At 38.3% G+C, this 17,519-nt stretch overlaps 1 protein-coding gene across 1 annotated transcript in view; it reads left to right on the top strand.

The window, feature by feature from the left end:
- The window catches only part of MCPH1 (microcephalin 1), a 505,419-nt gene that overhangs the window by 11,274 nt on the left and 476,626 nt on the right, over positions 1 to 17,519 (top strand). The window contains exon 3 of the mRNA XM_042781949.1: positions 6,625 to 6,743. Within this exon, the coding sequence (XP_042637883.1) occupies positions 6,625 to 6,743 (119 nt within the window). The remainder of the gene's footprint in view (positions 1 to 6,624; positions 6,744 to 17,519) is intronic.

The raw sequence follows: 17,519 nt of genomic DNA, 5'->3' as shown, positions 1-17,519 counted from the left end.
ATGCTGAAAACTAGGACCTGGTGGGGAAAATTAAGAATAATAATAAGGACAAAAAGTATTAATAATATTATTTGTTTTGAAATGGACAAATACAAGCAAACTAATCATCAGGAAAAAGAAAGCAAAAAAGAAAAGAAAAGAAAAAAGAAAAGAAAAAAATCAGTGGATGACCTAGTAGGGCACCCAGGCTCTCTCTGAGCACACAGACTGTTCCTGTGAGCCCAGAAGGTAGGTGTGAGTGGGGATGGCCACACTTCCTTTCACCAAGCAGGTATAGGTTGTAGTAACAAGAAAAATGTCATACCTTTTCAATCTTGCAGGCCCCGAGTGTCCTTGGGGTTGCTGGAAAGTAGAACGTGTTCTTAAGCCCCAGAAATCAGCGAGAGCACTGTCTCTTTAAATATCCAAAATAGTCAAGCCGCTTTTTAAACCTACAAAATGGCGGTGCCCTCCGGACCAGCAAAAGTCCACAGCTCAGCCTACCTTTCTCTTCACTTTCTCTGTTTGTTCCCCAGCCACCGTGCACGGTCCGAGCAGTCCCTGGCTAGCAGGGTGATTTTTAGGTTAATTTTTAGGTCCTACCACCACTCGGGAATGTCCAAGCAGTTTGTGCCATCAGGGGCGTTCAGGTCCTTGCCAGACCACAGCTCCATATGTCTCCTTTTTTGGTATTTTCATGCAAATTCTTCTGCTAGTTGGGCTTTAGTCTACTTCTGTATCCTTCCCTTCAAGGCTCAGCGGTCCAAGATTATCTTCTGTGTCTATCTCAATTGGTTTCCTTTTTCTTTGTTGAAGAGGGTCTGTGCAGTCCTTCTGCCTAGTCCGCCATCTTGCCGGAACTCCCCTCTAGCTCATATTTCTGTTGAGTTTTTCTTTTCTTCATGATTGTAGATGTTCTTTAATTTGTAGAATTGATTCTGTTGTCGGTCAGTTGCTATATTTTCTGTCACTCAGTGGCTTGCCTTTTTACGTACTTAATGGTATCTTTTGATGATATTAATATAGTTAAATTTTTCCCCAAGGAGGGGTCACTGAGTCGGATCTGACTTGATGGCAGTTTGGTTTTTGGTTTTTCTTTATAGTGAGTATTTTTGTATTTTCTTTTAGAAAAAGTCTGTTCCTTCACCAAGTTTATGAAGATCTTCTAAGTTATCTTCTTTTATCAGTGTTCTTAAAGAAATGTTTATCAGTTTGCCTTTCATATTTACATCTACCTGGAATTGATTTTTGTATGTGGTATGAGACACATTTTTTTATATGAATATTCCTTTATCCCAACACCATTTGTTGGAAAGACTTTTCTTTAACCAGTCTTTGCCATAGTATCTTTACCATAAATCAAATATCTATATGTTTCAGTCTGTTTGGGACTCTATTCTGTTTCATTTAGTCTATTTTAGCATTTTCATGATAACACCATTGTGTCATAATTGTAGTTTTTAGTTACCATAGAATTAACTGCGACTATTGGTGACCTTATGTTTAACATCATCTGGTCCTGTGCGATCTTCATGATCGTTGGTATATTTGAGTCCATTATTTTGGCTAATGTGGCCATAGTTTTTGAGGGTTTCTCCTGTTTTCAGTGACCCTCTACCAACCATGATGTCCTTTTATAAATTGGTCCCTCCTGATGACATTTCTAAAGAAACCAAACCAAAGTCTTGCCATCCTCATTTCTAAGGAGGATTATATTTCTTCTGAGATTAATTTTTTTCATTCCTCTGGAAGCCCAAGCGTATTCAGTATTCATGGAATAACATTTGATTTCTTGACTGCTGCTTCCATGGACATTGTGGATTCAAGTAGAATGAAATCACTGACAACTTTGCTTTCTTCTTCACGTACCATGACGGGGTTTATCAGACCCTTTGTGAGAATTTTCATTTTCTTCACCTTCAGCTGTAATCCATATTGAAGAATGTAGTCTTTGACCTTCATTAGTAAATGTTCAAGTCACCTTCATTTTTGTCAGAGTGGTGACATCTGCATATTACAGGTTGTTAGTGAGTCTTCCTTTAGTCTTGACACTGCATTTTTCTTCCTGTAGTCCAGTTTCTCAGATTATTTAGTCAGCATACCGATTGAATATGTAAGATGAAAGGTTTCCACCTTGCCCCACTCCTTTACCAATTCTATCTTAATTACTCTTTGGAATAAATCTTGATAAGTCTTCCAGTTTGTTCTTCAGGGTGTCTTAGCTATTCTTAGTCTTTTACTTTCCCAGATCCATTTTAAAATCAGTTTGTGAATTTACACCAAAAACATTTTTGGGATTTTGATTGGGATTGGATTGATCTAATGGATCAGTATGGGGAGAACTGACATATTTACAGTATTGACTCTTCCAGGCCATAAATGTGATATGTACCTTTTTTGATTTAGGTTCTTTTAATTTTTTTTGTAATGTTTATAATTTTCTCTGATAATTTTAGATGCTATTGTAAATAGCATCTTTAAACTTTTATTTTCTAATAGTTGCTGGGGAGCTCTGGTGGCATGCTACCCAAGGAGACATTGGACTGCTAACTAGAAGGCTGTCAGTTCAAACCCACCAGCCTCTCTTCAGAAGCAAGACTGGGCAATCTACTTCCATAGAGGTACTGCCTCAGAAAGCCAGTGAAGGGTCACTTTGAGTCAGAACTGACTCTCTGGCAGTGAGTTTGGTTTTGGTTTTTACTGTGGCTGGTATATAGAAACACAATTGATTTTTGTATATCGACCTTATGTTTAGCAAAATTGCCAATTCATTTACAAATCTCATAGCTTATTTGTATTTTTTTTTTTAATGTACATAGTTGATTCAAGTGTGCATAAGGAAATATTCCACACACACACACACACACACACACCCATAATCCCAACATCTTTTTTCTTCTTTTTTTTTCAGTTGTGTTTTTGGTGAAAGTTTATAGAGCAAGTTCATTTTCTTTAGAACAGTTCATACACATTTTGTTTCATGACATTGATTGCAGTCCTCACAATGTAACTCTCTTCCTACTTCCTCCCTGTGACTACCCTTTCACCTGTCCCTTTCCTATGCATTCCTGCCCTCTGAGCTGTCTGCCTATTTAAGTATTGCCCTTTTGATCTTTCATGGTTGATTGTTCTAAGGAATCAAATTATGTATAGCATTGGTCAACTGTACTGCAAAAGACCTCTCTAAAGTCTTAAAGAGCAAAGATAACACTTTGAAGACTAAGGTGCACCTGACCCAAGCTTTCATGTTTTCATTAGCCTCATATGCATGTGGTAGCTGAACAGTGAACAAGGAATATTGCAGAAGAATAGATACCTTTAAATTATGATGTTGGCAAAGAATATTGACTATACCATGGATGACCAGAAGAACCAACAAATTTGTCTTAGGTGAAGTAAGCCAGAATGCTCCTTACAAATGAGGATGATGAGACTTTACCTCTTTGACTTTGGTCATGTTGTCAGGAGAGACCAGTTCCTGGAGAAGGATATCATGCTTGGTAAACTAGATGGTCAGTGAAAAAGATGAAAACCCTAAACAAGATGAATTGACACAGTGGGTGCAACAGTGAGCTCAACACAGCAATGACTGTTAGGATGCAGTATTTCGTTCTGTTGTACATAGGATTGCTATGAGTTTGAACTTATTCAGTGGCAGCAATGAGCAACAGTCTTGTGAGACATTTCAAAGTTCTGTCTAATGTTCTATAAATTTGGCAAAGCTCTGGGAAAAATCAGCTTCAAATTTTAGACACGGCATTCTGGATATTAGTTTTCTTCTAATTCTTTACTGCCTTAATAGATTGGTGGGACTTTCAAGTATCTGTGTTTATCATTATTTTTTTGTTGTTGTCCTCAGTAAGAGACTTGGACTGGATTAGGATCATCATACTGGTAGAAGTTGCTTTGTGTATACAGTTTTCAATTGTAATTGTTTAAGAGTTTAAAAAAATAAATAATACCCTTAAGTTCATAATGAAACAAAACAGAAACCAGCAATCCTTTGTTCTGTACTTTTCTGTTTTTCAAAGGCTATCACGTTCACATCTTTTAAAGGGTTGTTGTTAGCTGACATCGAGTCAGCACCCAAACCATGGTGACACTATGTACAAGGAAACAAAGCTCTCCAGTCCTGTGGCATCCCCAGGATTGGTTGCAGATCAGCCTATTGTGATCCATAGAGTTTTCATTGGCTGATTTTCACAAGCGGATCTCTGGGCCTTTTTTTCTAGTCCATCTTAGTTTAGCGGCTCTGCTGAAACCTTTTCAACATCATAGCAACATGCAAGCCTCCAATAACAGTGGCTATGAATGATTAAGTGCATTGACTAGGAATTGAACCTGGATATCCTGCATGGAAAAGTAAGAATTCTAACTTTAAAGCACACCTGCCCCCTCTCTAGAAAGAGTAACTCTAAGAGGCAAAATTTTAGACATGTCTGGTAGCATAGTGCCTAAGGCACTTGACTGCTAACCAGAAGGCTGGTGGTTCAAACCTACCAGCCACTGCTCAGAAGGAAGGTTGGGCAATCTACTTCAGTAGTGATACTGCCTCAGCAACCCAAGGAGGGGTCGCTTTGAGTCGGGTTGGACTCGATGGCACATAACAACAACAACAGAGTGTCTGAAAATGACTTTAGTTTACCATTATCTTTGACAGATATTTTAACAAAGGTGAGTATTATCTCAGAAATTGAAAGGCAATTCTTCATTATTGTCTGATTTCAAGACTACTGTTAAGAAGTCTGATGCCATTCTTATTTTTCATTGTTGGAATATAACTATTCTCACCCAGGAACTCTGGTGGCGTAGTGGTTAAAAGCATTCGGCTCCTAAGCAGAAGGTTGATAGTTCAAACCCATTAGCTGCTCCATATGAGAAAGATGAGGCAGTCTGCTTCTGTAATGATTTATAGCTTTGGAAACCCTATGGGGCAGTTCTGCTTGGTCCTGTAGGTGGCTGTGAGTTGAAATCGACTGGATGACAGTGGGTGGGTATTCTCACCTTCTCTACTCCCCTACGCACTCTTTTAATGCCTTTCTTTATTCCAGTTGCGCTAAACTTTTATGATTGTATGCCTTGGTACAGCAGTCCTTGGGTGATCTTTTCAATCTAGAATTCATACCCTTCAAGTTAGAAATTTTTCTTGACTGGTTTATAAATTCTTCTTCATTTTCTCTATTCATATATTTCTTCAACTTTTATTACTTGACTGTTAGACCTGATTTTCTTTTTGTCTTTTATCTCCTATTATGGTCTTCTCTGTCTTCTTATTCTACTTTCTGGGGGAAGATTTTTTCCACTTTTTTGTCCAACATCAGAATCAATGGCAGTGGGTTTGGTTTTTGGGGGTTTTCTATTGAATTTTTTTAATATATGCCATCATATTTTTAATTTGTAAGAGCTCTTTTGTTCTCTGATCCTTTAAAAAATAACTTCCTGATATTCTTGTATGAAACTAGCATCTTGTCAAGATATTAAAAACATTGGCTTTTTGAAGTTTTTTTTTTTTTTCAGTTGTCTGTATTCTTTCTTTCTTCTGCTTCATGTCTTTGATGTTGAAAATTTCCTTAAGTGTACTTTTTTTGACTATGTCTTCTGCCTCAGCTACTACCCTTTGCATCTGCTGGAAAGTGTTACCATCTCTTTCTTTCCTCTTCTCTTTATTGTTGTGGCGCTTAGACTTGTTTAATTCTTTTAGTAGTACTCTGAGTTTGTGTATGTGTAAAGGAGTGAAGAGAATATAAACACTGTATATAACACATCATGTTTAATTGGAACGGGTTTTATTTTTTAAACAGCCTTATGCATTTGTTAAATTATTTCTCTCTGACGGATTCTGAGAAATAGAATTGCTGGAGTAGATGTTTGGGATTTTTTCTGGTATATTTTTCTTCTTTTTTTAAAATTGTGGTTTGGATGAAGTTTATAGAGCAAATTGGTCTTCCATTCAACAATCTATACACATTCTGTTTTGTGACATTTACTGCAATCCCCACACTGAACAGCATTCTTCCCACTTCCTCCCAGAGACCACCCCTTCGCTTTGTTCTTCCTTCCCATCCTTTTCACCTTCTTCACTCTAACCCTGGACAAATGCTGTCCTTTTGATCTCATATGCTTGATTGTTGTAATGAGTGCTTACCCTTCTGATACTACTGTTCACCTTATAGATCTGTCATTTGGTTGCCAGTTAATTCGTGGAGGTTAAATTCAGTTCCTAGCTTGAATGGTATCTAAGGACCATAGTCTCAAGGGTTCCACCAGTCCCCATCAGATCACTAAGCCATGTCTTTTTTATGATTTTGAGTTTTGTTCCACATTTTCCCCTAGTCTATCTAGGGCACCTCTTATTGTGATCCCTTTCAGAGAGGCCAGCAGTGGTAGCCTGGAACCATCTAGTTCTTCTGGTCTCAAGGTTGTGGAGGATGGCATTCATTTGCTCCATTAGTCCTTTGGACTAATCATTTCCTGTGTCTTTGATTTTCTTCACTGTTCTTTGCTCTGGATGGGGAGAGATGTTTTGGGTATTTTTATTTTGATGAATACTGAATAAGATGTCTTTCTGATCAATTATTACTTATAAAATTATGTGTGAGTAGTAGTAATTTACTTTTTTTCTTTTTTCTTGTATTTTGCCTATAGGTTTCAAAAACTTTTAACAAACAAGTGACCCACGTTATATTCAAAGATGGATACCAGAGCACTTGGGACAAAGCGCAGAAGAAAGGGATAAAGCTTGTTTCAGTGCTCTGGGTTGAAAAGTAAGATGTTTCTTTTCCTTTTCTTAATTGTTTAGTATTTGTAAAATGAGGAGTTATTTTGATGGACCTCAGAACCAGATAAAGTTTCTGTCTTTGCTCTGCCTCTTACTTGGCCAAGTGACTTAACATCTTTATGCCTCAAATTTTGCAGCTGAAAAATGGATATCAAGATATAATACTTCAGTCTTTGCCTACAAGGAAAATTAGTGCAGAGGCCCAGAGGCAGGGATGAGTTTGGTGTCTTCAGGAACCAGTAAGGAAGCCACTGTAATGCAGAAGAGTGGTAAATGGGAAGATAATTTAGAGTCTGAGGTCAGAGAAGTAGTGAGGCAACATTGTATAGGATCTGGAAGGATATAAAGCAGAAGAGCAGTGTGTAGAGGTTAGAGGGAGCAAAGATAGAAGAAGAGAGAATAGTTAGGAGGCCACTGATTAAGGTAGTGAGGAATGGATTTATTGAGGACTTGGATGTGAGTTTATATAGAAAGGAAGGAGTCAATTACAACTGCAAGGTTTTTGCCTTAAGGAACTAGAAACATGGGAAGGCCTTCTTAAGGACTAGATTTTTTGGGGTGAGGAGAAGAATCTGGGGTTCAATTTTGGACATATTGGACATCTGCTAGACATCTATGTGTAGATGTCAAGTAGGCAGTATGATATATGAGTTTGGAGTTCAGAAGGTAGATCTAGGTTGGAAATAAAAATATGTTTGTCATTGATAGATAACCCTACAGATAAATAAGATGTGCTATTTAAAGCCATAAAACTGGGTGAAATCCCTTAGGGAGTGAATATAAATAAAGGAAGAAGTTACATGATTGTGTGTATAGAGTTTGAGGAGGAACTAACTGGCAAAGGAAACTGACAAGGAGCAGCTAGAAGGTTTTTCAAGGAAGTGATAATCATCAACTTAAATAAGTAGCATAAAATGAGGTATAAAATATTACCACTAGATTTAACAACATGGAAGTCATTGGTGAAAAACAGTTTTGGTGGAGTAGTGGGAGCAAATGATACTGGTTTAATAGGAGTTGGGAATAGTGGGATTGGAAACAATGCATATAGATACATTTTTGATGGGGAGCAGAGCAATGAGGCAGTACCTGTAGGGAAATGTGCAGTGGAGTTTATTTAAGGTGGGATAAATTAAGTCAGTATGCTGACAGACCTGATCCAGTAGAGAAGAAAAATGTAATGATGCAGAAGAATTTGCTTGTGTAAATGATGTGAGAGGATTGACAGGATTGTTCTAGGTAACGTACAGCTTATAGAGAAACAAAAACAGGTCGTTCATATCAATGGGAAATGCAGAATGTATTAAGCACAGATGCTATTAAGTGAGTAGGTGTGGCGATCAGACCTTGTGGAAATTCTTTTGATTTTTTTTGAATATGCAAATACTCATAGCAACTCTATTTGTAATAGTCCCAAACTAGAAAGAATCCACATGTTCTTCAACAAGTGAATGGATAAATTGCAATATATCTATACAATGAAATACTACTCAGCAATAAAAAAGAATAAGGTATTAACATACCCATAAATCTTGATAAAAGTCAAAATGATTTCACTGAATGATAAAACTCAGACAAAAAGAATAAATATTGTGTAAATGCATGTATAAAAAACTCTAGAAAATATAAACTAACCTATAGTTGTAGAAAGCAGATCAGTGATTACATAGGAAAGGAAAGGGGTAAGGGCAAGGTGATTAAGGTGCCTTACTAAGCTTTTGGGGGGTGTGGGATGTGTTTACTGTCTTCTTTTTTTAAAAAATTGCATTTTATTGAAATACAATTTATGTACAGTGAAATATACAAAACTAAGGTGACATGGATCAGTGCATTTTTTTTTTTTTTTTTTGCACTGTTTCCTCCCCTCCTACCCCTGGCAACCAGCAAAGAAAGTTTCCTTCCATATATAAATCTTTCCTTGACTTTTTACAGTAATGAATTGATACTATATTTGTTCCTCTGTGATTGACTTATTTCACTCAGCATAATGTCCTCCAAGTTCATCCATGTTATGTGGTATTTTGCAGACTCTACATTATTCTTTAGTGCTGCATAGCATTCCATTTTGTGCATGTACCATCGTTTGGTCATCCACTCTTCCGTTGATGGGCACGTAGGTTGTTTCCATCTTTTTGCTATTGTAAATCGTGCTGTGATGAACATGAGCATGCATGTATCTGTTGCTATCCTGGCTCTCACCTCTCTAGGATATACCTAGTAATGGGATTTCTGGGTCAAATGGTATCTCCAATTCCAGCTTTCTAAGAAATTGCCATACTGCTTTCCACAGTAGTTGTATCAGTTTACAGTCCCACCAGTGATGAATGAGAGTCCTAATCTCTCCACATCCCCACCACATTTGTTATTTTCTGTGTCATTGAACCTTGCCATCAGGGCTGGGGTGAGATGGTATCTCATTGTTTTGATTTGCATCTCTCTGATGGCCAATGATCGTGAGCATTTCTTTATGTGTGTGCTGGCCACCTGAATATCCTCCTTGGTGAAGTGTCTATTCATGTCTTCTGCCTATTTTTCAATTGGATTGTTAATTCCTTTGGTGTTGAGGCATTGGAGTTTTCTATAAACCTTAGAGATAAGTCCCTTGTCATATATGTAATTATTGACAAGTATGAATTTGTTGCTGTCAGTTTCTTGTGCTTTTTCGTAGTGTTGATTTCTTTGTTCCATATAATTTTCTGTACTGAGCTTGTTTTGTTTATGAATCATGTTATCACTTCCTTCGTTGTTACTGTTTTAGTATTTGTTAAATATTTGTGCTGTTCCTCTTTTTAAATTTGATGTGAAGGTTTATCATTTTTCTTTGAGGTTACCCTGTGATTTATAGTTTTCTTCCCAAGTTCAGAACTGTCCTATCTTGTAGTTGTCTTGACTTCCCTACCATCTAGAAATTCTGTAACTACACAATTTTTTCCAATTTGTAGTTGTCCTCATTTGTCATTTGGTGTCTCTGGTTCCCTGTTTACAATCTTGTAGGTTTATTTACTTTGGATACTTCCATAGCTGGGTTGGTTTCTGGGTTAGGTCATCATGTGTTTTAATGACCAGTTGTTGTTTGCTGATGCTTCTCTGTCCCAGGACTCCCTTTAGCATCTCTTGTAAGATTGGTCTAGTTTTAACAAATTCCCTTAATTTCTGCTTCTCTGGAAATGTCCTAATTTCACATCATATTTGAGTGAGGGACAATTTTGCTTGGTATATAATTCTTGGTTGGAAATTTTTCTCATTCAGTGTTTTGTATATACCATCCCATTGCCTTCTTGCCTGCATGGTTTCTGCTGAGAAATCTGAGCTTATTCTTATTGGTTGCCTCTTTTAGGTAACTTTTCGTTTTTCCCATGATACTTTCAGAATTCTTTCTTTGTCTTTGGTTTTGGTGAGTTTGATGATAATGTGTCTTGGTGATTTTCTTTTGGGGTCTATCCTTTTTGGGGTTCGTTGGACTTCTTGAATGGATGTTTTCTTATCTTTCATCACACCAGAAAAATTCTGTTCCAACAAATCTTGGACAATTTTCTCTGTGGTTTTATTTGTCTCTTCCTGTTCTGGAATCTGATTACACGTAGATTATTCCTTCTGATAGTATCCCACATGAACCTTACTTAGCTTTCTTCATTTTACTTTAATCTTTGTTCTGATTGATACCTTTCCAAAGACGTATTGAGGTATTTGCCTTCAGTGTCACTAATTTTGTCTTGCATTGATTCAATTCTACTCCTTTGCCTGTTCAATGAGTTATCTATTTCTGAAAATTTAGTATTAATCTTCTGGATTTTTGTCTGTAGATTTTGTATCATTTCTCGTTTTTTATTTATTTTGTCATTTTGTTCGTGTATTGTTTCTTGAAATTGTTGTAGGGTTTTCTCTGTGTTTTCCTCAATTTTGTCAGTGTTTTCCTTGATCTGTCTCCTGATATGTTGAAGGTACCTAAATGTAATTCTTTTGAATTCCTTATTAGGGAGTTCCAATGCTGCATCTTCTTCAGGGATGTGTTTTGGGTCTGTATCCTGGTCCTTTGTTTCTCGTGCTTTATTTTGCTTCTTTGTGTGGATTGTGTGGATTTTGTGTTTATATTTAATTGGTGATTGTATGTTGGAGTAACCTGCCCATGGTTTTTGTTTTCTTTGTATTTTATATGGGTAAGCAGGGTACTGTGCTGTGCTCCTCTGTTCACTAGGTTGGCAGCACCTGTCTCCTTTCCTGTTATCAGCCTCCCGTATGGCCCTGCTGTCCTTGGCAAACAGAGACTATTCTTAGGTCCCTGGAATCTGAATGAAAATGCTGTAACTTTAGAATCCAAAATGGTCATCACTTGTAAAGATTCAAAATTGCTGCACCCTTGGTCACTTTAAATATACAAAATGGCCACCACTTATAAACATTCAAAATGGCTGCACCCTCCTAATAGCTGAAAGTCCACAGCTCAGGTTGTTTCCCTCACTGTTGTTTCCCTTCCTAGTCAGAGGCCACCAGCTCAGTTGTCCCTGCAGCCCTTGGTGACTAGGGCTGATCTTGAGGTCAGATCTCGGGTCCCAACACCACTTGGAAACATTTAGGTTGTTGGTGCCATCAGAGTAGCTGAGAGTCTACTTCTCTGACTGTCTCCGTACTTACTGTTTTCATTCAGGTTTTTCCACTAGTCGTTGCCTAATCCATTTCTGTATCCTTCCTTCCAAAACTGAGAGCTCCAGGATTACTTCTGTATCTCTGTCAATTGGTTGCTCTTTTCTTCATTGAAGAGGGTTTGTAGAGCTTGTCTGCCTATTCTGCTATCTTACTGGAAGTGTCTATTTTGATTGTTTATACTGAGTTAAACAGGAGTGTGATTATCATCTGAGATGAGAATCGGGGGGTAGATTTTGGAATTTTGAAGAAAATAGTTAGCTGAGAATGTGGAGAGTGGAATGGGATTAGGGAATTTTCATAAAGTCACTGGGCAGTACTGACAGCTCACTTAAGGTTACCAGAATCAAAAAAAACAAACTCACTGCCATCAAGTTGATTCTGACTCATACCAACCCCCATTGGGTTTCCGAGGCAGTAAATCTTTATCTTTCTTCCCAGAGCAGCTGGTGGATTTTGAACCACCAACCGTCTGTTTAGCAGGCAAATACCTTAGGCACAGTGCCATCAGAACTCTTTCACTTAAAGTTGTTGTTGAGTCATCCCCGGCTCATAGCAACCTTACATACAACAGAATGAAACACTGCCTGGTCCTGTGCCGGCTTCAGGATCCCTATTGTACCTGAGTCCATTGCTGCAGCCACTGCATTAGTCCATCTGGTAGAGGGCCTTCCCCTCTTTCGTTAACTTGTCCACTAACCAAGCATGGCATCCTTCTCCAGAAAATGGTCCCTTCTTACAACATGACCAAACTAGGTGGGACAAAGTCTGGCCATTCTTGCTTCCAAGGAGCATTCCAGCTGCACTTCTTCCAGGACAGATTTGTTAGTTCTTTTAGCAGCCCATGGCACTTTCAGCATTCTTTGCCAACACTATAACTCAAAAGTATCAACTCTTCTTCAGTCTTCCTTATTCCTTGTCCAGCTCTCCCATACATAAGAGGGAATTGAAAATACCATGGCTTGGGTTAGGCGCGTCTTGGTGGTCAAAGAGATGTCATTTAAGATTTGTGGCGGTCAATTTTATGTGAGACCAGACAAACAGGCCAGTTTTTGTTTTGTCAGTAGTCTTCAAATATGAGATAGGTAGTGTTGGATTTAAACAGGATTGATGTTTTGCCAGGCTTGTAATACTGAAGGAGAGAAGGCCAATGGGCTTGAAGGGATATGCATAACAGTGGTTATTATGATGAATCATGGAATCTAGGCTCCATAAAGCAGGGGTAAAGGGTGGATATAAAAGAAATGTTGGATGGTGGAAAGATAGTTTGATGAGCAGATTGTAGATTTTAGTTAGATTGAAGTATTAGAATTGTACAAGAAGCTGGAAGTTTGGAAAGATAGGAAGGTACAGCAGGAAAGTATTGTTGTTAGGTGCTGTCATGTCATCTCTGACTCATAGTGACCCGAAGTACAACAGTACAGAACAATGCCCAGTCCCGTGCCAGACTCACAATCCTTGCTGTACGTGAGCCCATCATTGTAGCCACCATGTCAATCCATCTCATTGAAGTCCTTCCCCTTTTTCATTGACCCTCCACTTTACCAAGCATGATATCCTTCTCCAGGGAGTGGTCCCTTCAGACAACATAACCAAAATAGGTAAGATGATGTCTGGGCATTCTCCCTTCCAAGCAGCATTCTGGCTACACTTCTTCTGGGACAGATTTGTTTGTTCTTTTGGCAGTCCATGGTACTTTCAGTATTCTTCTCCAACACCACAACTCAAAAGCATTGACTTCTTCAGTTTTCCTTATTCATTGTCCAGCCCTTACATGCATATGAGGCTATTGAAAACACCATGACTTGGATTAGGTGCACCTTAGTCTTCAAGGAGACATCTTTGCTCTTCAGCATTTTAAAGAGTTCTTTTGTAGCAGATTTGCCCAGTGCAATACATCATCTCATGTCTTGACTGTTGGTTTCATTGGTGTTGATTGTGGAACCAAGTAATATGAGATCTTTGTCAACTTAAATCTTTTATCCATTTATCGTGATGCTGCTTATTGGTCCAGTTTTTTTTTTTTTTTTTGGTCCAGGATTTTTGTTTTCTTTATGTTGAGCTATAATCCATACTACAGACTGTAGTCTTTAATCTTCATCAGTAAGTGCTTCAAGTCATCTTCATTTTCAGCAAGCAGGGTTGTATCCCTCTGCATATCACAGGTTGTCAGTGATTCTTCCTCCAATCCTGATGCCATGCTCTTCTTCGTATAATCCAGCTTCTTGGATTATTTGCTCAGCATACAGATTGAATAAGTATGGTGAAAGGATACAACCCTGATGCACTCCATTCCTGATTTTAAACCATCCCTTTTTCTGTTTGAATGACAGCCTCCTGATCTATGTGCAGGTTCCTCATGAACACAATTAAGTGTTCTGGAATTCCCATTCTTCTCGGTGTTATCCATAATTTGCTGGAAAGTATAATGCTTGAATTTTGATTATAGAGGGTATGCTAAGAAAATGGAATGAAAGCCATGTATATATACTCTTTTAATAGAGATCTATTTCCAATTTAAAGCCTTTTAACTTTGAAGTGAAGTCCTCTTCATGACTATGTTAGATTGCAGTTCTTTATTCACCAAATAACAACAGAGTAAGCTCATCCCATATTAGGTACTCTGGAGAAACTAGAATGAATATGACACAGCACTTCAAAGAATTCATAACCAAGATGAGGGAGGCACATAAAAGATACTAGGTGAGAGCCAGAACATGAATACATATATGCACACCCCTGTTCATTGAGCACTCTTCATAATAGCAAAGAGATGGGAACAACCTAAGTGCCTAGCAATAGAGGAATGAATAACCAAGCTCTGGTACATACACACGGTGGAATTCTGTGCAACACTAAAGAATAATGCAGAATCTACAAAACACCGCATAATGTGCATGAACTTGGAGGACATTATGCTGAGTGAAGTAAGTTGATCACAAAACGACAAATATTGTATTAGTCCTCTTGTAAAAAGTCAAAGAAAGGTTTATGTATGGAAGCAAAAACTTTCTTTTGGTTACCAGGGATGGGAGGAGAGAGGAGAGAAAATTGCTAGATGCCATATACATTTATACCAAAGATTATTAGTGGTTACCAGGGATAGGAGAAGGAGGAGAAAGGGGCTTTGTGTTTATGCTAGTGATGGTGGAATATTTTGGAAAAGGATAGCAATAATGGTGGCACAACATGAAAAATGTCATCAATGTCCCTGAGCTATAAACGTGGAAGTTGTTATGTTGGAATGTCTTGTTTTGTATATTTTCACCACAATAATAATAATAAAAAAAAGTTCAGCAACAACAACAAAAAGGCACTTGTTGAAGTAATCAAGACCAATTAATGCAGAATTACAAGGGAAACCACTTAAACTGTGTAGCATTGCCCTGAAGGAATTTAATTTAAAAGATAAAAGTTATTCACATAGGGTTGAATGGCCATGCCTTATTCTTTTGCTTTGCTACTACCCCTGGTTTCATAAAATAGCAGCAATATGACTCTTCTGCATACGTGGATTTCAAGGAACACATCTCTTCATCCCTCCAGAGGTATTTGTCTTAGTGTGTCTTTCACCAAAGGCAATCAGAAATTTGCCACTGTCAGTTTTTCTACTTTGCATAAGCAGGTAAGAGGATAGAGCGCGAACAAGAGAAGGCGTTCTAGAATATACAACAGTGCTGAAAGGACAAGGAGGCCACATCTTCTGACCACCTCTAACCCCACAAGAGGAAAACTGAAGCACTATCAGTAGCCCAAGGTCCATTACTGTGAGGCTAGACATGCTGCATCCCTCCAGCCCTTACACCAACCGTTCCTCCCACAGCACCCGAAGCCTATCTGCCAGGTTCGATAATTCACTGCAGTGACCACACAGAACTCACAGATTATGATTATTAGGGAAGCACCAGGCTACAATTCAAGTTGAGGAAAAATGCTCAGTCTCTCTCCCAGTCCACGGTCTTTCACAGTCTCTCTCCCAGCAGTGTGTGTCCCTTGGTGTCTCTCTCAGCAATGCATGTCTCTTGCATCTCTTCCCCAGCATGTATCTTTCAGGAGCACGTCCTTCCTCAGACAGAGGTTAGAGAGAGACTTCTTCAGTCTCTAGGAGGCCTCCTTTTGTGCCTGGCAGAGTGGCCAAACTAACCAATCATAACATCAGAATTGTAAGCACCTGAGAGAGAGTGGAGAACCTCCCAGAACATTGGTTTGCACCATTCCCAACAGAAATAACCCAGGTGGGCAACTTTAGCAAGCAGGAGCTCCTCAGTTGCTCATGGAAAATCCCACCTCAGAGTTTACAGAGACTTATGGGTAGAAAAGCCACACTAAGTAATTTACTAAATCGCAAACAGGTATGTTCTAGAATATACAACAAATGTGTGTATTTTTAATAAGATAGGAAACTAAATATTTTATTGTAACAATGTGATTGCTCTGTGGATTTAGAGTCTCAGGTTCATAGTGAGTGAGGGCCTCCATATGTGATTAGGAAAAAGTCACAAGAAGCTAAATTATAACTAAGGGAACTCTTTCATCTAGAAATAATATGTTCTTTTGCAGTTTGAAAATTTTATTTTTATCTAAAAATGCTTCTAGGAAATTTGTCTTGAATGTGTAAGCTTTGTTTTTTTTTTTTTGACCTCAACAATGTCCTTTTTTTTTTTTTTTAATAAAACTTTATTCCATAAGGCTTTCTTGGCTGTAATTTTTGTGAAAGCAGATCTCCAGGCCTTTTTTCTTCCATGGTGCCACTGTGTGGGTTTGAACTGCCAACCTTTAAGTTAGTAGTCAAGTGCCAAACCATTTGCACCACCCAGGGACCAACAATGTCCTTTTAGAATATTTTTTTCCTGCAGAATCCATGTTAGGATTGGATATTGCACTTAATTGCCATGTGACCCTCAGCTTTTTTTTATTATCTTTTATGACATGGACAATTTTAAAGACTACACTCTCTCCCCTACCCCCCCTTTTTTTTTGAAGTTCTTTATTTTGGAGTTTTCTAATATTTCCCTGTGATTAAATTCAGGTATTCCATTGTCAGATTGCTATGTGAGTGATTTTGTGTTTTATGATTACTGTTTTCTTCCCTTTGCAACTAATACTCTACCTGTAGGTAGACACTAAGATCATGCACATCTGCTCCTTATCAAATCTCCCTGTCATCCCCTGCCCCCAAGTTTAGCATCCATTAATGATTGTTGCCTGAATCAGTCTTAACTCTTCATTCTTATAAAATGATTATTTTCCAGTTCCACCATTTCCTCCACATTTCAGTCTGTATTTGGCTACCTATTGTAATTCAGAGCCTTCCTTTCTTCCACATTGATTGATTCATTGATTAGCATTGATTAATAGATTCCTGGCTTTTTTTTTTTTTTTTTGTAATGGCTTGTAATTCATTACTGTCAATGTGGTGCTCAGATTGTCCTGTTGTTGTTGCTGTTATGTGCCATTGAGATAGTCCTGACTCATAATGACCCCTCCTTGGGTTTCCGAGGCGGTATCACTACGGAAGTAGATGGCCCAACCTTCTTTCCGAGGAGTGGCTGGTGGGTTTGAACCACCAGCCTTCTGGTTAGCAGTCAAGTACCTTAGCCACTAAGCTACCAGAGCTCCTCAGATTGTCCTAGACTTGACTAATGGGATTCCCGTCAAGCTCTTCTTAGTGTCTTTGTGACATTCCCCTATCATTTTGTTTTTAGTACTTCTTTTTCTCCCTGGAATAAGATGTGCTAGGCTTATCTTATACCTGCTATACCATAGCCCTGAAATCAGATATTTCTACAAAGAGCTATGATTCCTTTTAGTAGGGAAAATAGTATTGGAGACCAAATCTTTGGCGCATTGGTAGAGAAGGACGTGGTGGCTGTCACTTAGTAAGTGAAGTTGCAGGAGGTGTGGGTGTGATTCTGTTGTATGGGGACTGTTGCTGTCTTCCACTCAGTTAAACAAGAATAACAACTGAATAACCATCAAAAAAGTAAAAGCAAGTGGACAAAAAGCACATTGTGTAATCACACAAGAACAGTAAGCAAAAAAAAAAAAAAGGGAAATAAAAAGAAGAAAAACAAGCAAACCTGCAATATCTGGGAATAGGGCACTAAGAAGAAGAAGAGAG

The sequence above is a fragment of the Orycteropus afer genome, unplaced genomic scaffold (assembly GCF_000298275.1).
Source record: "Orycteropus afer afer isolate SDZICR_OR568_19922 unplaced genomic scaffold, OryAfe1.0 scaffold00200, whole genome shotgun sequence".
NCBI lineage: Eukaryota > Metazoa > Chordata > Mammalia > Tubulidentata > Orycteropodidae > Orycteropus > Orycteropus afer.
Note: the sequence above shows the minus strand (reverse complement) of the source record. Positions and strands in the feature narration are given on the sequence as shown.